Source organism: Anomaloglossus baeobatrachus, chromosome 2, assembly GCF_048569485.1.
Source record: "Anomaloglossus baeobatrachus isolate aAnoBae1 chromosome 2, aAnoBae1.hap1, whole genome shotgun sequence".
Lineage (NCBI taxonomy): Eukaryota > Metazoa > Chordata > Amphibia > Anura > Aromobatidae > Anomaloglossus > Anomaloglossus baeobatrachus.
In genome coordinates this window covers 527,812,056-527,833,599 of record NC_134354.1, presented here as the reverse complement: position 1 = coordinate 527,833,599, position 21,544 = coordinate 527,812,056, and the positions used below count along the sequence as shown (strand labels likewise).

The 21,544-nt window shown below is 44.9% G+C and overlaps 1 protein-coding gene across 1 annotated transcript in view; it reads left to right on the top strand.

Annotated features, from left to right (window-relative positions):
- Positions 1–21,544, top strand: part of VWA3B (von Willebrand factor A domain containing 3B) — a 363,812-nt gene that overhangs the window by 46,094 nt on the left and 296,174 nt on the right. Inside the window, exons 5-6 of the mRNA XM_075336597.1 lie at positions 3,366–3,525; positions 7,827–7,996. Coding sequence (XP_075192712.1) covers positions 3,366–3,525; positions 7,827–7,996 — 330 coding nt within the window. The remainder of the gene's footprint in view (positions 1–3,365; positions 3,526–7,826; positions 7,997–21,544) is intronic.

The following is a 21,544-nucleotide window of genomic DNA, read 5'->3' as shown; positions in this document are numbered from 1 at the left end:
GAGCTGTCTGAAGACCTCTGCAACCTTATTGTTACAAAACATACTGACTTCATTGATTATAGAAAAAATTCTAAACTACTCAAGGTCCCAATGAGCACTGTTGGGGCCATAATCCAGAATTGGAATTAACATAATTTCACCATAAACTGGCCACAAACAGGTCCTCCCCGCAAGATTTCAGACAGTGGAGTAAAAAGAAATATCAGCAGAGTTATCCAAAACCCAAGAGCCACCTGTGGAGATCTAGAGAAAGACCTGAAATCAGCAGGTACAATTGTTTCAAAGAAAAAAATATATAATGCACTCAACCTCCATGTCCTGTATGCACATTCACTATGCAAGACACCATTGCTGAACGAAAAACATGTTCAAGTGCATTCAAAGTTTCCTCAACAACATTTAGGGTATGTGCGCACGTTGTGTTCTGCTGTGACAAATATTCTGCAGCATTTTGTCACTGCATGTACGTTCGAAAACGCAGCCAAAATGCTGCGTTTTGGATGTATTTTGAATGCAGAATGGATGCAGAATTCATCCGTTCTGGATGCTTGCTCTCCCATAGACAGAGTGGGAAAAGCATCCAAAACGCACAAAATAAGTGATATGTTGCTTTTTAGAAAGCATCAATTTTGTAAAAAATTTGGCATGCAAAACGCTGCGTTTTAAAACGCAACGAGCGCATGGAATTTGCTAAATTCTCATTGACTTTGCTGGGGAAGCAGAACGCACGCATTTACGCTGCAGTTTAAGGCTATGTGCGCACAGTGCGTTTTTCGCAGCGTTTTTGCACATTTTTCGGGTGCGTTTTTGGGCTCAAAACTGCATGACTTTGCTTCCCCAGCTAAGTCTATGAGTTTTAATTTTTGCTGTCCGCACACAACTTTTTTTTTGAGCTGCGTCTTTGAGCTTAAAAAAAATGGACATGTCAATTCTTTACTGCGTTTTTCTGCATTTTCCCCCCATGCAATGCATTTGAAAAACGCAGAAAACGCAAGGATCAAAAGCGCATCAAAATGCAGCCAAAAACGCACCAAAACGCAGTAAAAATGAATGCGTTTTTACCGGTGCGTTTTTTGCGCGTATTTGCCGCAGGTGCCTTTTTATGCGTTTTTGTGTGTTTTTAGCGGCCAAAATCGCACAAAAACGCAGCGTCAAAAAAACGCAGCATGCGCACATAGCCTAAAACGCTGCGTAAACGCATGAAAAAACGCAACGTGCGCACATAGCCTTAGACAAGTCTGTGAAATACTGGGAGAATATAGTCTGGTCAGATGAGACTAAAATTGAACTCTTTGGATGACATAATACACACCATGAGAAAACACTAGATATCACCCGCAAAACACCACAGCAACAGTGAAGATTGGAGTTCGGAACTTCATGGTTTGGGGCTATTTTTCAGCATAGGGCACTGGCAAGCTTCATATAACTGAAGATGGATAAATGGACCAAGACATTCTTGATAAAAATCTGCTGCCAATCTACCAGGATGATAAAGCTGAATCGAGGATGGATATTTCAGCAAAACAATGATCCCAAACACACAGCCAAGGAAACTCTTAATTGGTTTCAGAGAAAGAAAATAAAGCTGTTAGAATAGTTGAGCTAATCATCTGACCTAAATCCAATAGAAAATTTATGGAAGGGACTAAAGATCAGAGTTCGGGTACGCACACACGAGCGTATAAATCGGACGATTGCAATGCAAGAAAATCTCGCATTTCACTTGGACCAATGTTATTTAGTGAGGGAGAGCAGATGGTCAGCTTTTTTATCACCCAGATTCTGAGTTAAGGCCGCTTTACACGCAACAACATCGCTAAAGAGATGTCGTTGGATTTATGGAATTCATGACGCACATCCGGCCTCGTTAGCGACGTTGTTGCGTGTGAAACGCACGAACAATCGTTAACGATCAAAATGACTTACCTAATTGTTGATCGCTGCCGCGTCGTTCCTTTCCCGATTATCATTGCTGTTTCAGGATGCAGGTTGTTCGTCGTTCCTGCGGCAGCACACATTGCTACATGTGACACTGCAGGAACGAGGAACATCACCTTACCTGTGGCCGCCCGCAATGAGGAAGGAAGGAGGTGGGCGGGATGTTTGGCCAGCTCATCTCCGCCCCTCTGCTTCTATTGGGCAGCCGCTTAGTGGCGCCGCTGTGACTAGGCTAGTAAGTATGTGTGACGGGGACTAACGATATTGTGCGCCACGGGCAGCAATTTGCTCATGACGCACAAACGACGGGGGCAGGTGCGATCGCTAGCGATGTAGCAGCATGTAAAGCGCATGTAAAGCGCCCTTAAGAGAAAAGCCACAGCATGCTGCGATTGTCAGCAAGAGCCTTGTCACCTGCACCCATACAAGTCTATGGGTGCGAGTGAAACATTGGACTGCACTCGGATGATATCCAAGGCCAAGGGCAGTGCAATAATCGCATCAGCTGACGAGATAGGGAGATTCATCCCACCCTCTCCTCTGCAGTTGCAGGATCGGATCACAGTCACATGACACTCTGCTCACGCTGGCAGCACAGCAGGAACCGAGGGAAATTAGCATATCGCATCCATACACTCGCAGCCGATGCCATAGCATCATGTGAATCCTGCCTTTATAGAAGAAGCCCACAGAACCTCCAGGATTTGAGGACTGTTTGTGTGGAAGAATGATCCAAAATAACACATGAGCAATGCATGCCACTAGTTTCTCCATACAGGAGGCATCTTGTAGCTGTCATCACCAACAAAGGCTTTTGTACAAAATATTAAATACATTTCGGTAAGCGTGTTCAATACATTTTTCCCTGTTATTTCTCATTATTCCACATCACCAAATTTATGGACATGTATGGTGTGATTTCTTTGCCTGTGTGGATTGGATGAGTTGGTACTTACATCTGGTAAGAAATTGATGTCGATGTAACCTTTAGAAATATGTAAATTGATGATGTGTTTAATACTTAATGTATCCGCTGTACCTATACAAATACAGTGAAAAAATAAAGTATATACTGTATGTATGATACACACACACACACACACACACACACACACACAAGCACTGTGGGTACCCACATGACCGTAGTAATAATAAAATGATTAGATTTTTTTGGTGAACTTGAACAAATTTTTGTGTGTAAACTTAAAAAATTTCAACAACTGTTTGTTATTTTATTCATATAATAAAATAAGAATCCAATTTATTCATTGATTTATTTCAACCCCCCAAGAATCAAACAATTTCTCCTGCTATAAACAAAGCTTAATATAATGCTAAAATGTAGAGAACAATGAAGATTCATTTTAAAATTTGTGATGAGTGTTTGTCTAACCTTGGAGTCTGTTCTGATATTTTTTGTACAGGGTTTCACAAGAGCCTGTAAAGTGGCATGAGAAGGCAATGCGTGTCACCCAGCGCTCCGTAGAGGAAGCTATGGAATGGATATGGCATCTACAGCCCTCCCCAGTGGCCAATGTGAATAGTGCAGCTGAAGCTGTGTCTGAAGCTTTGGATAACCAAGGTGTAAGAAAAATCATGTACTACTACATAACTAATTTGGCGGGGATCATTCGAGTTCTCTGATGCAAGAGAATCAGATTGATTATACTAATGACACTCAGCTCAAACTCGGATCAGAGATTGAGCTGAGTGTCAGTTTACTATGATTCAATACTCTCACATGCTAGTATCAGAGCAAAGCTGAGGAGAAGATGGAGGACATAGTCTGCGTTGGCATAAATTGGACTGTACTCAGATGACATCCGAGTGCAGTCCTATGATTTCCATGCACCCATAAGCTTGAATGGGTGCGTTCTGTCCAATATACACTGCCAATTGCAGCATGCTCCAATTTTTTTCTCAGGTCGAATCAGCATGAGAATAATGTGCTGCCCCATAGTATATAACATTGGTCCAAGTGCTATCTGATAAAACATTGGAGAGCCCTCATCTGTCTTATATGATCATGTGTGCGAGCTCTTAGCATTATGGGCGCATGTGTGAGTACTAATAATATATCTTATAGGTGTAGCCTTTTGTGTATCAGGTCCCTGAAATACTGCTACTTTTATTAACATGTGACTCCTGGTAAAATCAAAGAGGTGTTATCTGATAGCTAAGCATTTGAACTCGTCCCTAAAAAGTCGTAGTCTCATACAAAAAAGTACGGGACTCTGTTATTGTAAATTGGAATAGCTATAAGTCTAAAGAAAAGCAATTTGATATTTTTGTAATGGAAAATACATTCTGGCCCTAAGTGTTGTAACACAAAAATAAAAATTATTTACAACATTCGGTTTCACTCACATCTGCATTAAAAAATAGGATTATACTCGCACCAATGTTAATGAGGGAGTGTTCATCTGCAAGTTGTACCTCAACAGTAATCTGGCTGAGGAAAAAAATCACAGTATGCTCCTTATGGCCCCATATATCGGACATGACTCCCCAACGCAAGTCAATGGGTGCAAAACAAAAATCAGATGGCATATGGACCATCTGTGCCCCATCCAATTTTTTTCCACACATATCTAAAAAGAAAAAACAAACTGATATAAAGATATAGATAGATGATAGAAAGATACTACATAGATATTCATGGCCGAAAGTGTTGGCACCCTTGAACTTTTTCCACAAAATGGAGTATTTCTCCCAGAAAACTATTGCAATTACAGATGTTTTGTCAAACATATGTCTATTTCCTTTGTGTGTATTGGAACAACAAGAAAGTGTATTGGAACAAGAGAAAAAAAAATGAAATTGAACATAATCTTAAACAAATTCCTAAAATGGGTTGGCACCTTTCAAAATTGTAGGTAAATAACTTGTTTCAAGCATGTAACCCTCTTTCAAACTCCTCTGTGGCAAGTAACATGTGGGGACAGTATGAAAACCACACCTGAAACCAGATAAAAAGGGGAGAAGTTGATTCAGTCTTTGCATTGTGTATCTGTGTGTGCCACATTAAGAATGGAGAACAGAAAGAGGAGAAGAGAACTGTCTGAGGACCAGAGAACCAAAGTTGTTGAAAAATATCAACAATCTCAAGGTTACAAGTCTATCTCCAGAGATATTGTTGTTCCTTTGTCCATTGCGCGCAACATAATCAAGAAAATTACAACCCATCAAACTGTAGCTAATCTTACTGCACGTGGGCAGCGGAGAAAAATTGGTGACAGGTTACAGCACTTGATAGTATGGATGGTAGATAAGAAGCCACAATCAAGTTCCAAAGAAAGGCCTACAAAGAAAAAAACACAGTACTTCCAGTCAAGTATGGTGGAGGTTCAAAGATGTTTGGGGTTGTTTTGCTGCCTGTGGCACTGGGGTGCCTTGGCTGCGTGCAAGGTATCATGAAATCTGCAACATAGTGCAGGGAATCCAATGTAGTCCATCTATGGAAACCTGAAAAACATCAAAATAGAGAAACCAAAACACGAGACTGTCCCTTGTTCACCAAGTTATTAGAAAGCAAAGTTCCCATGCAGATCCGACGTAGTCCAGCTCTTCCCACAACATTCCTTGACTCCAACCCTCAAAGGCAATAGAGTCCCAGAACGAGGCTTCATAGACTTCGAGCAGCAGCTACTCCTGGCAGACGCAACAAAGTCTGATGAGTGGTGACGTTAGTCGACCAGTGTGCACCAACATTGGGACTGTGTAGAAAAGATCTGGGATCAGATTGAAGTCAAAACATGTTTGAATCTGATCGCGAGCATGTCCAGAAGGATGCAGACAGTATTGAAAGCCAAAGGTGGATTTTGAAATAATAACATAATAATAAAAATTCGAATTTGGATTTTTGGGAGCAAAACAGTAACAATGCAGTGACATTACAAAAATCAATCAGTATAACTAATCATATGCTAATAGTTAATTGCATGTCGAATTTATGTATGAGATAGCCAAAATGATTGTCTATAAAATGAATAAATAGAGTAATCGTGGCCACAACTGCTTGAAGGAAAAAGAGTTTTTTTTATTTAAATGATGGTGACCCCCAAAAAAACAAAAATGACCAACGTTTTGGTTCAAGATAGTCTTTTTCAAAGTCAGTCTAAAGTTGGGTCACGTATTTTGCACACACGTGTAGCAGGTGAAAGAAATCTTTAGGGTAGAGGACTCTTGAGGTATAGTTAGCGCATTATAGTCAGGCTTAGTCAGTGATTCTGGTACGATGGTGCTTTTTTTTAAAAAGTACCAGAATCACTGACATACGCAGACCCATTATTGGCCGTGATTCTGCACGGAGACATGTCAGTTTTTGTCTGGCATCACTGATGACCCACGGACCACACTGTGGTGTGATCCGTGTGTGATCAGTGACACACGGACATATTAAATATTTAAAATTTTCAACTTACCTTGCCTGCGATTCGCTGTGCCTGCTCCGCTCTCGGCAGCTCCTGCCTGGCTCATGAATATTCATGAGAGCAGGAAATGCCGACCAGGAAGTAGGTGCTGAGAGCGGTGGGCGGACACTGCAGACCCAAGGAGATCAGCACCGTGGACAGCAGTAGTGAAGGCAGGTGAGTAATGTCCATATGCAATCACGGGATCACGGATTGCACATGGACAACCCACGTGTGCCGTGAATCACGGAACACGGAGGGACATGTGCGTGTTTTACACGTCAGTGAAGAACGTGAGTGTTGTTCACTGACGTGTGAAACGGGCCTTACATAAATGAAAACATGACCCTTATATGAGCAATGGATAACAGCCCTGATGATGAATGGGACAATGCCTGTAGCATGATGAGCCAGATGATGGCGTCTGACAGGGCTGTTAGCCCAACAGTGAGCGGCAACCCGACCTCATTTTTGTTGGGTCCGCAGTATTTTTGATTCTCAGCACAGATAAAGTGGACGGCTACAGGCTCCCACCCCCATCTGCCTGCCTTTACCTTGGCTGGCAATCAATACAGGGAAGCCCATTCATTTTTTTTTTTTTATTTAAAAAAATAATTAAAAAAAAAATGCGTATGCTCCTGCCGTATTTTGATCGCCAGTCAAGTAAAGCCAGGCAGCTTGGGGCTGGGATTTTCCGCAACCCAAAGCCGCCCCTGGAAATGGCACATTGTTTCTTAGCGCCATTTCCAGGCGCTTTTCTCGGCCCATCCAGTGGCCCTGGTGGCGCTGGCATGCTGGGTAATAAAGGGGTTAATACCAGCTTTGTATTCTCAGATGGTACTAAGCCTGAAATTCATGGTGTCACGGCAAATTAGACTTGGCCACCATGAATTTCTAGTAAACAGTAAAAAAAAAACACAACACAGAGATTTTTTTTTTTTTTTTTAAGACATAAAACGAAAAAAACATTTAGAGACTCCATGAGAAATAAACACTTGATATAGATCACTCTGCTATGACTCTATATAACATATGCGTTTCTCTTTTTTTATTGAATCACTGAAATCAATTTTTGATGATATTTTAATTTATTGAGGTGCACTTGTATGTGGTCTAAGTGCTGTGCATGGAAATACTGACATCATACAGATAACACTCAGTCCAATGTTATTCATTTGGGCTGTTCAGATGACCATTTTGTTCACACAGACTGAATTCCATGTAAAAAAAAAATAGGCTCACAAACTAGTCTCTTCCATAATTCCATATTTTGGCTGAGACTTACCTGTTCAAGTCTATGTGTTCACAACAAAATCAGATTTTTTTCTGTATGAAACAGCTTTATTTTTTTTATACAGTCGTGTGCACTTAATAATGCTTTGTATTAACTTGTTTCTGTTCAGAGCAAACAACTCATAGGGAACAGTGCCTGTAACCTATGTAATATATTTAGAGATGTGTTTTATATTGCAGGTGGAGGCAATGTACTATTTTTCTGTTGGCGATGCTCCGGTGGCAAAGATACAAAAATTAAAGAAAACCATAGAAAACAGCCCTTGTCCACTACATGTTGTGTGCTATAATCCACACAAAGTGGAGATTGTCACACTGATGAGTGGATTAAGTCGGCAAACATCAGGAAGGTAAGTAGCGAATACCATGTATGTAAGAGATCTTCTACGCAATATTCTTTATTTGGTTTCACTAATTAGGAAAAAAGAGAGCAACAAGATCCAGCGGAAAACGTGTACAAAGGTCTTGATCTTCAAGTAAAAAATATTATTTTATTCAAATTTCATTCAAAATTCAGTATTCCACAACATGGGGGCAAAAAAACATAGAAGGAGGTGCCAATCCACCGGAGTTGTGGAATATTGAATTTTTTTTTTTTCCAGTAAATAATTTTATTGGGTTTAATGAAAAGTGAACAAAGCATTGCTTATAACACATATAAGATGTAGTCAAACAAAGTGAAAGTTGATCCAAACATGTGGATCAAGCATGTAGTACTGTATTGTAAGAGTACTTTTATCAGGATAAGAATGGTCAAATAAGGAAACATAACAGGTAATACAGTTAAAACAAGACAATTCAGGTTATACCGTATCATCGTATATCAACTCAAAACAGTATTACGGAAACTATTTTAACTATAGAGATTGAGTGAAGATTAGAAAGAGAGAAGAAGGTAGAGAAAGATAGGTATAGGAAAGAGAGGAGGGTATGAGAGGAGGAGGGGGGGGTAGACATGGATAGATAGGTAGGAGTAGGTTGAGTGTCCAGAGAGTTCCGGCGTCAGGTATACGACTCCTCTTAGAGATTGCAGATATCAACTAAAGGAACCCAAGGGAGGAAAGACCCGTGTAAAGCCCCTTATCTGAGCCAAGACGTAAATCTCGGAGTCTCCCAGAAAAGGAGCCAGGCAGACCACGGGCCAGCTTGTTTATCCCATTTATCCCCATCATCTGCCATCAGGGACTCCATACGCTCCAATCTATTTATCTCCTCCAAAAATTCCCTAACAGAGGGGGTTGAAGATGTCTTCCAATGTCTTGGAATAATCATACGAGCAGCAATGAGAAAAAAGAGTAGGACACCTCTTTTGGTCACAGAGATAGATCCAGGGATTAGGGACAGTAAAGCTATTTGAGGAGTAGGAATCACCCGAATACCCGACATTTTGATAGTATATTTCAAAAATTGAATCCCAGAATGACCTTATCAAGGAGCAATCCCACCATATATGTTTCATAGTACCGGTTTCGACTCCGCATCTCCAGCAGGTATCTGGTACTGTGGGGAAGATCTTATGCAATACGTCAGGGCATCTGTACCATCGTGTAAGAATTTTAAAATGTTTCTCCTGTGCACTACAGGAAATGGACATTTTATGAGAGAGTGTAAAGATTTTGAGATGATCTTGTTCCGACAACGTGATCTGGAGCTCTCTTTGCCAGGCCTCCAAATACGTTGGGGCACCTTTATATTGGGCTGTACACAAGAGATTGTAAATCAATGCGATGGCATGTTGCGGCGCGGCATTTAATGACATTAGGGTCTCAAAGTGTGTAGATTTGGATAATAGAGCATTTCCCAGGAATTTCCTTATTATGAATGTGGTCAGTTGAGTATATTCCAGCCAGGATAGTCTCCTCCCCGGGCATGACTCCTGCAAAGCCTCAAAAGACGCCATTCCGGATAGTCTCCTAGCAACCTGTCCCAGTGTAACTCCGTCTGCTGAGTCCCAACATAAGAAGGTAGGTCTATCCGACGCAGGGGGGAAGTCGAAATTATTAAAGAGTGAGCTCATACTCCCCGGTCTATGGTATAAGTTTAACGTCTCCAGATGTCTGTCCCAGAAAAGTATGAGCGCCTGAGTCAGAGGTTGAAATCCCGAAACCGCCGGTCTCTGTTGAAGGGGGGCCCATAGAAGCCGTGCCAGAGGGAACGGGGAGAGGTGGGACTCAACGCCCACCCATTGTTTATTGAGATCGTTAAATCTCCAATCTAAGACCCTCGTGAGGAGGACACTCTGGTAATACCTTTCGAAGTCAGGTAAACCAGCGCCTCCCCTGGATTTGGGTCTCACCAGTGTGGCGTATCAAATCCGAGGTCTCCCCGTCCCCCAGACGAATCTGCTACATGCCCTCTGGAGTTGTCTGAAATACTGTTTAGCAACTTTGATCGGGACTGTTTGGAATAAATAAAGAAACCTCGGGAGTATGTCCATCTTGAGGGCACTGATCCGGCCAAACCAGGAAAGTCGGCCCCGATTATATCTATTTAGGTCAGCAAGAGTTCTAGTAAGCAATGGGGAGTAATTAGCCATAAACAACTCATCCGGATTGGCCGAAACAGATATCCCAAGATACTTGATAGATTGGGTCTCCCACTTAAATGGGAAGGCGGATTTCAGTCTATTGACTTGTGTGGTAGGGAGAGTAATATTAAGGGCCTCTGTCTTTGAGTAGTTCACTTTGAAGTTAGAAACCATGCCAAAACGTTGGAATTCTTGGATGAGAATTGGAAAGGCGACTTCCGGATTTGTTAGATATAAAAGGAGGTCATCAGCGTATAAGGCAAGTTTATAATCTTTCTGACCTATATCAAAGCCCTTTATATCGGGGGAGTTTCGAAGGGATATAGCCAAATTCTCCATGGCTATTACATATAGAAGGGGTGAAAGGGGGCACCCCTGTCTAGTGCCATTAGATATTTGCAGGGGAGAAGATAGAGTATTGTTGGCTCGAACTCGTGCTGAGGGCCTATGATACAGGGCAAAAATTATCTCCAACATAGTTTGACCAATTCCCAGCTGCCTCAGGGAGGAGCGTAGAAAGGTCCAGTTGAGACGATCAAATGCCTTCTCGGCATCGATCGATAGGAGGCAGGCTGGAGTGCCTTGACTGTACATATGGGAGGTCAAAAGTAGAGTTTTAATAGTATTATCGCGCGCCTCTCTACCTCGGACAAATCCTGTTTGGTCAGTATGGATTGAGGCAGGCAACAGTGGGGACAACCGGTTAGCTATTAGTTTGGCGAAGAACTTGACCTCTACCCCTATAAGAGATAGGGCAGTAGTTGGAGCATAAAGACGGGTCCTTCCCAGGCTTGGGAATCACCGTTATGGTAGCCGCAAGGGTTTGCATGGCGAAGGGGCAAGATGAGGATATGGAGTTAAAGGTCTTAGTCAGGAAGGGCGTCAGTTCCAAAGCAAATTGCTTATAGAAGTTGGCCAGGAATCCATCTGGACCCGGACTCCTACTATTGGCCAGACTCTTAATAACTTCAGTGACCTCTTGTTCGCTAAAAGGGTCATCTAGCATGAGAGAGTTCACATGGTTCAGTGGGGGGAGAGGGGTACCATCAACATAATTGTCCACTTTCGCTTGGAAATTTGTTGGGGACATGTCCGCCACTGGGCCACTTAGGTTGTATAGCCCGTCATAATAATCTCGGAATACATCTGCTATTTCATGAGGTTTATGTGCTGAATGTCCAGATGGTGATTTAATGATAGGGACAAATGTAGAGGGAAGGCGAGGATTAAGAAACCTAGCTAGAGCTCTGCCTGGCTTGTTAGAGAATTCGTACATAAATCTCCTACCTCTATCTCGATGACGGGCAGACGCTGCATCCAAGAGGGCTCCCAAATCTAGTCTAGCCTTGAGCAAGTCTGTTAAAATCTGAGGGTCATGAGTCCGTTTATGGGTCTGTTCTAGGTGTTGAATGGAAGTCAGTAATCTGTCTATTGCGCAGGCTATATCTCTTTTAAGTCTGGTTCCCTGTTGAATAAAGGCCCCCCGGATCATCCCCTTCAGGGTCTCCCACTGGAGAGGTAAGGGTGTTGGGTCATTGGCATGAAATTCAAAGAAGTCTGTGATGGTCTTCCTGATGGCTAACTGACACGACTGATCTTTTAATAAGTGTGGGTTTAGAGACCATAACCACTCACCGGGGCGTAGGTCTGTCAAAAGGAGAGAAAGTGACACCGAAGCATGATCGGACCACACCATAGGGTCTATAGTACAGGCCGGGTCATGTGAGAGTAGGTGGTGACTAATAAAAAAAAAAGGTCTATTCTACTGTACATATCATGGACAGGAGAATAGAAAGTGTAGTCCCGTGTTTTAGGGTGTAGAGTACGCCAAACGTCGATGAGCCTCAAGTCTAGTAATTTACTTCTGAGACCTCGCAGTTTCACTGCAGGAACAGAAGACCTACCCGAGGAGGAGTCAACAGCCCGATCAAAGATAAGATTGAAATCTCCTCCAAGAATCAGGGAGCCTTCAGCGAATTCAGAGAGAGTGTTCAGGTATTTTTGGCAAATCCTGGCCGGGTCCTGGTTGGGGAGATAAAGCTTAGCAATGGTAAATAACTTGGTACAAATCTTAAGTTTGATAAAAATGAATCGCCCCTCTGGGTCAGACTTAGTTGATAAAACCTGAGCTGGGAGAGATTTATGTAGAGCGATGCTAACTCCCTTGGATTTTGCGACTGAATTGGTACTATGAAACCAGGAAGTATAATATGCGGGAATGTGGTCTGTTTTAAAATGGGTCTCCTGAAGCAATAGAAAATGGATTCTTTTTTTATGCATGTTATAGAGGATCTTGGATCTCTTCTCTGGTACATTAAATCCTCTAACATTTAGAGAGCATAAGTTGAGGTTCGCCATCGTAGAAGCCCTATCTTCTGGGCACCCAGGGGGAAAAGTGAGAAGATGGGGAGGGAGAAGAAAGAAACTAAGATTAAGGAAAAGAAAGCAGAGAAAGTAGTAGAACAGAAAAAGAGATCAGAATAATAAAGACTAGTATTAAAACTTGTCCTTACTTAGCCTCTTGAGTCCTAGCTCAGAAGGCAATCAAAACTGAGAGAATACTCGTAACCAGTGTTCTAGGAACACACCCTAATATGGGAGGTGACTGAAAATTATGTCGCCTGAGAAACGGCTGCTACACCACTTAACTAGATAATACCGAAAAAGGGCAGAAAAAAAAAAAAAGAAAAATCACATATGGTCATTCACCCGACAAAATAGAAGTAGCATATATAACAGCTAACAACTCAGGCTCAATATAATTAATCACATCAACAAAGTGAAGAATGTGGCAAGAGAGATAAAGATAAACTCCCGCCTCTAGCTCACAACCCGTGAGATTTTTAGGAGAGGCATATATACCCATGGGGGTTCAGGTACCCCAACCCAGCATTGGAGCATGCCGAGAGGGGGGACAGAGAATCCCAGCATTATTAGAATTGGTGATGCCCAGGGGAGGGGGGGAAGGGGGAGAGGAAAAGAGGGCAGGGGAGGGGCATGAGAAAAAAAAAAAAGGGGGGGGGAGGATATTGGGCAATATTGGTTAGGTATCAAAGTAGGCCATAATAGCCCTCACTCCTCTCTCGAACAACACATATCCCAGAAGTCCCGAGAGTTCAAGTCTCCTCCGATGAGGTTCTCGGCGACTTCTGAGGTCTTTGTCGCTGAGTACGGTGTTGATCAAAGGGGAAGGAACCGCCACGACGGGCCACTCTCTGGGGTGGAGGTGTAGTATATGGCCAGTCCAGTAGCTTTATCCCAGGGAGATCCAGAGCCGAAAGAAAATCTGGCAGGTCAGCTGGAGATCTCAAGATGATCAGATTGGGACCCTTCCTGACTTGTAGTTGAAAAGGATAGCCCCAGGAATAAGCAATATTGTTGTTGCGTAAAACCTCCAGCAGGGGTCTCAGGGCTCTCCTTTTTGCAAGTGTCGATCGGGAGAGATCCGCCAGAAGTTGTATGGGAGTTCCTTTAAAATCAAGGGTACCTTTATCTCTTGCTTTTCTCATAATATGCTCCTTGACCTGGAAGAAGTGTACCCTGCAGATAATGTCCCTTGGCCTCTCTGGATCCGGGTTTCTGGGCCCCAGTGCCCGGTGTGCTCTGTCCATCTCAATGCGTGTTTCAAGGGGACGTTCCAACAAGGAGTTAAACATCCTCTGTAGTGTAGAGGTCAAGTCCTGAGGCCCGACTGACTCCGGCAAACCACGGATTCACACATTATTTCGTCTGTTGCGGTTTTCAGCATCTTCCATCATGTCAAACAAGAGGTGGATCTGTTGAGCCTGCTGATCTATAAGCTGCTGTTGTGAACTTTGCTGAGAGTATAGATCCTCGGTGGATGACTCAAGGGCCCGCACTGAGTTAGACAGTGAGGTCATACCCTCTTTCAAAGAGCGAATTTCCGTTTTACAAACAGCTTCCAGGCGGGTGATGTACCCCTCCATATCCATTTTGGTTGGCATAGCATTAATTTGGTCCCTTAGAGCTGACATTTCTGAACCTTGTTCATCCCCATAATGTTGCAGGGGAGTAGCTGTATTCTCCCTTCCATGGCAGGGAAGGGCAAGCAAGCTCTGCTCAATGGCCTCTCCTGTGCCAGCTGCTGGGGTATGTGAGTGTTGTGGGGTAGGGGACGACCGCGGGGTGCTTGGTGTGCTGGAGCAGTTGGGGAGGGAGGCAGGAGATCCCCTGCCCTGTGAAGACCCAGAGGGAGAAGCGCGTCCTGCAGCCATATTCCCACTGCTCACCCCTCCCCATCATCCACCACAGGCCGGTCTCCAGCGTCTCTCCCAGGAGTCATTCCTCCAGAAGCAGGGTGCCGGGTCAGTCAGTCATTTTCCACCCGGCTGCTTTGCAGAGCGGGCGGGGTAAGCAGGAGAGCGCTCAGGCTGTGTCAGCCGGGTCGCAGCAGCACGTGTCCCGGTCGCAATTACAGGCCTGGGAGGACGCTGAGGCTCGGTCAGGAAAGGCACTATACCTTGCCCCCCGCGACTGGAAGTCCCTCTAGCAGGTGTCTGTGACCGGGGACCCACTTTCCCTCTCATCTTTCTCCGGTAAGCTTCTTTAATCGCTGGTGGACGGTGGTGTTTGCAGCCGTTGGTGAGGAGCTCTTACAGTGAATATTGAATTTTTAATGAAATTCGGAATAAAATAATATTTTTTACTTGAAGATCAAGACCGTTGTACATGTTTTCAGCTTGATCTTGTTGCTCTCTTTTTTCCTAATTCTGAACTGTTTAGCTGGCTTCCAACCTGTTCCCTGCGGATATCAACTCACTTTGGAAAGTACTCCACTAACCTTCACGGACATCGGTAAGCTGGCAAACAAACATTTTTGTTTAATTTCACTAATGCTTACTATTGTCTGAGACAGTGTTTAATGGCCAATGCCTTAGCAGCCTCATGTTGTTCCTTGGGTCTCTTCACTTTCGACCACTAGAGATATTGATTCATATCATTTCACCCGTTTTTAAAGGGAACTTGACAGCTGATACATGTTGTTCAATCTATGGGCAGCATCTATCAGACTGTGGCTGTATTATCTCAGCCAGGTGTGATGACTGATGAATGTGGACCCACTTCGCCACATGCCAGAATTACCCTGGAAGGGTGAGACTAAGCGGCTACCTGGTATTTACTAGAGCCTCAGATGGTGAGGATAGGGTGTGCAGCAGGTAGTCACCAGGTACCACTCTCAGGGCAGTAGCCGGGCCTGCAGTAGCAGACCTAGTGGTCAAAGCAGGAGTGCGAAGTACAGAGGGAACAGGCAGAGTAGTAGTCGAGCAGTCTGAAGTCGGAGCACAGGTCTAAGATACAGAGACAAAGTCAGAAGCTGAGAGAGATAAGACGAAAACGAGGCAACAAGCTGCGTCAAAAACTGGAGAGATGATACAAGCAAATGCCTACACAGAACACTTAAGAATGGAAGCAACAAAGGTCATACAAGAAATGGTGGGAGTTCTGTTGTTTGAGGATAGAACAGGGAAGGTAAACCCTGCAGGATACAGCAGGGTTAAATTTCTGCAGGATCTGGCGGGGCCTCCCTAAGCCACATGGAGATAGCACGAGAGTAGTAGAACTAGGAGTTCTACAAACGGGTTTTCGCACACTGCCAGTGTGGCGCCCCTGAGGCTTCAGTCGCCACAGAGGTATTGCACCTCAGCCAGAAGTGTGGTATTCCATCCTGGGTACAGTGGAGGTCATCCACTGGTATGCACATAAAACACACAACACCTCAGCTAGCAGCTCTCCACCGGGTCAAGGTTAGGGCTTGGTTCCATTAATGCAATGTATAGCCACCACTGGTGATGGTTCCTCCCTCCCCCTAATCCGACAGGGCCTGTGGGTGAAGTCTAGTGAGTTGGGGACACTGTAGTGTCAGACAGTTAGTAGGATCAGTGGAGAAGCAAAGACCTGTTGTCTGGAGTTGGTGCAGCTCGATCCAGGTGCAAGACAGAAGGGGTCCTAGAGACCACGAGAAGTGCGCCATACTCCCGTGGCATCGTTCCACATACAGCAATGGAGTGGAAGGACTTGCCCGCAGATCGGGGACTGGTCCCTAGACTAGAGGAGAAGAACCAATGTGCTCCACTAGTAAAACCAGAGGCTGAGGACCATTTAGTACCAAAGCCAACTCCGCACACGAATCCACAGGAAGGTGCCCACATAGGGCCAAGGGATAGAGCTTCAAGCCACCCAGACAGGGCCCACGGACACTGGCTGAGGATACTGTGTGTGTAGGTGTGGGACAGGTGGGAGAGAAGTCAGCGCAGAAAGACGACCAGGGAAGGAACACTAAAAGGGTGCACCGCTCTTGACCTCCAACTATCCGGGATCGGCTGGAGCCCATCACAGTGAAACCCCAGCACTCCAAACGCAATCACTGACTTTGTGTTACCTTGGAATCTGCTACAGTGAGTAAAAATCTTGAGACTGCATCCATTTGTTGCTCCGTTGTTCACCTGCGCCTCTGGCCCTGCACCCCTGCCATCACCTACTACTACCCCATCTGCCCTGGGGCCCAGCTCTGCCTGTGGAGAGCTGCACCATCTAAGCTGCGTCACCATCTGCCCCAGAGGTTTCCATCCTGCAGCGGTGGCACCTAACTTGCCGCATACCACAGGTTGCGTCACGAATAACTGTAATCATCCCCCTCATATTTAAACGACACCGCCGGGGTCACGGAATCGGGCCTCGCCACCGCAGCGTCCCAGAGACTGAGCAGAGCAGTGCAGTGAGTAGACCAGTGCCAGGAACTTGTGTGGGTTACTGCCATGAAAGTCCCCCCCCTTCTGTCCCCACCCACCATCCTTTCTTCAGGACAAAATAGTCTCCAGGCAATCAAGTTGAAGGACTTCCCCAGAGCCTGCTTGGAATCCATAATGTCACTTACCTCAAACACATCTGAAGTACCCTCAGGCACTCGAGAAGCAGTTAAGAACCATCGACTTCAGGAGCGAGACATGAAAAGAATTTGGAACCCGTAGGTTCACAGGCAGTTGGAGACTGTAGGTCACAGGATTAATGTGCCAAAGGGTTTTGAATGGCCCAAGGTACCGAGGAGCAAACGTGAAGGAGGGAACGTTCAGGCATATGTTATGGGATGACAATCAGACCTTACATCAGGACGGTAAAGAGCTAGAGAACTTGTTATCTTGCCTGCCTGAGACTTCATCACGAAAACGCCATTCAGGAGGGAGACCTGAGGACTGAGCTTGTATCCAGATCTGGATGAAGATACCATACAATGAATCTACAGCTGGCACTCCAGAGGAAGCAGTCATAGTAGACAGCACCTGAGGGTACTTGGAGTATGTAATAAAAAACAAAGATGTTCCAGAAGATCCCCAACTTTGTTGTTAGATGAAAATTCTGCCCAGGGGAGTAGTTGTTCCCAGTCATCCTCAAGAGCATCAATAAAATAACATAAGTAGTTCTCAAGAACCTGGTTGACCTGTTCCACTTGCCCATTGGTCTGAGGATGATATGTAGAGGAGAAGTCCAGCTGAACATTCAGCAGCTTGCAAAGAGCTTTCCAGAACTTTGATGTGAATTGGACTGCTCAATCAGAGATAATGTTGAGAGTAAAGGCCCCGTCACACTAAGCAACATCGCTAGCAACATCGCTAGCAACATCGCTGCTAACGAACAACTTTTGTGACGTTGCTAGCGATGTTGCTGTGTGTGACATCCAGCAACAACCTGGCCCCTGCTGTGAGGTCGTTGGTTGTTGCTGAATGTCCTGGGCCATTTTTTAGTTGTTGCTGTCCCGCTGTGAAGCACAGATCGCTGTGTGTGACAGCGAGACAGCAACAACTAAATGTGCAGGCAGCAGGAGCCGGCTTCTGCGGAGGCTGGTAACCACAGTAAACATCGGGTAACCAAGAAGCCCTGTCCTTGGTTACCCGATATTTACCTTTGTTACCAGCCTCCGCCGCTCTCACTGTCAGTGCCGGCTCCTGCTCTGTGCACATGTAGCTGCAGGACACATCGGGTAATTAACCCGATGTGTGCTGTAACTAGGAGAGCAGGGAGCCAGCGCTCAGTGTGCGCTGCTCCCTGCTCTCTGCACGTGTAGCTCCGTGCGCTGGTAACCAAGGTAAATATCGGGTTGGTTACCCGATATTTACCTTAGTTACCAAGCGCAGCATCTTCCACGCGGCGCTGGGGGCTGGTCACTGGTTGCTGGTGAGCTCACCAGCAACTCGTGTAGCGACGCTCCAGCGATCCCTGCCAGGTCAGGTTGCTGGTGGGATGCTGGAGCGTCGCAATGTGACATCTCACCAGGAACCTCCTAGCAACTTACCAGCGATCCCTATCGTTGTTGGGATCGCTGGTAAGTTGCTTAGTGTGACTGGACCTTAAGACCATGGAGACAAACACATACAGAAAAAATTGTGTAGCGAGAAGGGAGACCCGCAAGAGGGATGAAATGAGCCATCTTGAAGAAGCGATCCACTATAACCCATATGGTAAAACAACCCTCTGAGCTCGGTAAATCCGTGATGAAATCCATGGCTATGTTGGACAGCAGAACCTGTCAGAGGTTGAAGAAGACCAGTAGGCTTTTTCCTGAAGGACTTGTTTCTGGTGAACTGTGGACAAGCGATTAAAAAATCCTGAACATCCTTGGCCAGTAAGAGCCACCAGAAGCAACGAGCAATCAATAGATTTGCAAACACCCACATGGCAGGCTAGCTAGCTTGGACTAGTGTTCCCAAGACAAAATTGTCCTCCACCTGGCAGAAGGAATAAAGGTTGAATAACCTTTAGAAGAACAGGAACCACTTCAACAATTTTGGCCAGATTGATGATGTACTGTGGTTCCTCCATGTATTCAGACACATCAAAGGCTCGAAACAAAGAATCAGGTTTAACCTTTGCAGGACGAAAGTGCACCTCAAATGGAATCGGGAAAACAAGAGTGCCTACCTGGCTTGATGAGGATTTAACCATTGGGTATACTGTTGAAAGGTTAGATTTGTGTAAATTATTACAGAGAACTAGCAACTTCGAGAAAATGTCGCTATTTTTCAAGCGCCATCTAAAGAACCACTCAGCTGGAGAAAACAGTTTAAAGACAGACCCACAGGTGACTTACTTTCCCTAGGAAGTCCTTTGCAGAAGGATTGCCCCAGCACCGATAGAGGAGACAGCCACTTCCAGGAGAAATTGCTTATTAGGATCGGGGTGGTGCAGCACCGGAGCTCTCGCTGAAGCTTCTTTCATTTGCTGGAAGGCTGATATGGCCAACTCTGCCAGAGACAGATGTTAGCCCCACTCCTGATTAGGGTAGAGCTGTGTGCCATGAGAATTGTGGAATGAATAGTCTGTAGAAATTGGTAAAACCTATGAACCACTGGGTAACACGTAGGCCATGAGGACAAGGCCAGGAGAGAGCAGCAGAAACCTTGGGATCCATTTCGAGACCTTGGCTCCTTAGTTCCTAATCTATCTAGTAAGTAAAGGCATAGAGGGTTTCTCAAAGACAACTTGGGTGTCTTCTATGGGTAGTTGCATCTGGGGAGAAAATGAGGATGTCATCCAGACATACAATAATGGACACAGAGGATGTCTCGGAAGATGTTTTTGAAACATGGTGGGTGCATTGTACACACCAAAGGGCATGACGAGATACTCGTAAAGACCATCACATGTATTAAAGGCTGGTTTTCACTTATTGTCTTAATGGATCTGGATGAACTTATAAGCCCCTCTTAGGTCCAACTTCGAGAAAACCTTTGCTTCCCAGGTCCTGTCAAATAGTTCAGAAACCTTGTTAAGCCCCCATAGTCAATACAGGGATATAAAGAACCATACTTTTTTATACAAAGATGAAACTGACACTGGCAGGAGAAGAGGCCTTGCAGATGAATCCTTTAGCTAAGTTCTTCTGTTTGTACTCCTACATGGTGTGAGTCTCAGGCAGGGATAACCCAACCCCGACGTCAAGTGGTTTCAGGCTGAAGGTAGATGGAACAATCATAAGGTCTATGGGGAGGCAAGACATCTGCCTTTTTTTTCCACCAAAAACATATGCAAAGGAATGATAATAGGAGGGCAAAGAAGAGAGATCTCCAGGCACGGAGGGTTGAGTCTTAGGAGATACCTTAGCAAGGTAGTTGGTAGCACAATTGGGTCCCCACTGAAGCACTTGTCGAGAGGACCAGCCTACGGCCGACGCATGTAGAAGCAACAACTGAAGATCCAGAAGAATCAAGTTCATAAATTTAGATAACACATAGAAGGAAATCTTCTCAGAGCGCAAAGCTCCAATATGCAGCATGACTGGTAGCGTGATATAGTGGATTGACTCAGAAAGAGTTGTGCATCAATGGAGGCAGTGTTAATGGGTAGATTGAGCTGCTGCATAGGGATCTGGAGTTAAAGAAGTTGTCCATTTACCAAAACTGATTTTTTTTCTCTGATAAATCTTGCTAATATGCGCCTCTCCACACATCTATTATGTTTTTTCAGCAATATTACCTTTTATTGTGCTCTAGCAGCACATCCTCATTGCTGACTCCAGCTCTGATGGCGTTAATCTCTCTTCTGACTTCCTGGGTTCAGTTACTACAACTCCGATAATTCTTTGTGGCTCTAGGGCTGTATCTAACACACCCACTGTATCTAACACACCCACTCAGCTCTCCTCTCCACCCAAAGTCTCCTCCCTGCCTCTTCCCTGTCGATGCACTGAGAGCAATCACAGCAGAGACAGCCGAAGCTCCCAGCTCTGCACAACCAGGGGAAGAAAGCGTCCATCTTCTGCTTGTTCTCATATAGTTCATAGTGTGTGTGTCTGTGTGTGTGTGTGTCTGTGTGTGTGTGTGTTTTTACAGAAATTATGCACATGTGAAAAAAATAATTGGGGGAAAAAAAATTATGGAATCATGAGATTGCTTTTTTTCTCCCTCTTGCCTAGTCTCTGTGTGTCGTCCGTATCATCCGTTTGGCATGCATTTTGCAGGCTACTTTCACATCAGCGTTTTTTTGCCTGTAGGCAAAAAAATGCAAACCGCATGTGACTGGATCCTGTGGATTAAATGTGCAACGCACGCAACCGTTATTTTACCGGATCCATCTGCAGCGGGACACAGAATTTATCGGCCGGCACTGGAGTCAGCTGAACTCCTGATCTCACAGCCCGCACACGCTGCAATGGATGCAGATTAACAGCAGTCACTGCCTGCTGCCGATCACATGTGACCGTGTGCGGCCTGTGTGGTCAGGAGTTCAGCTGAGTTCAGATCAGCTGACTCCAGTGTCGGTCAATTAGGCTGGGGCCACACGGGAATTATTGCGATCCCCTCGCATGACACTTGGCTCATGTTGGCAGTACAGCAGAGCCGAGTGTCATGCGTGTGTC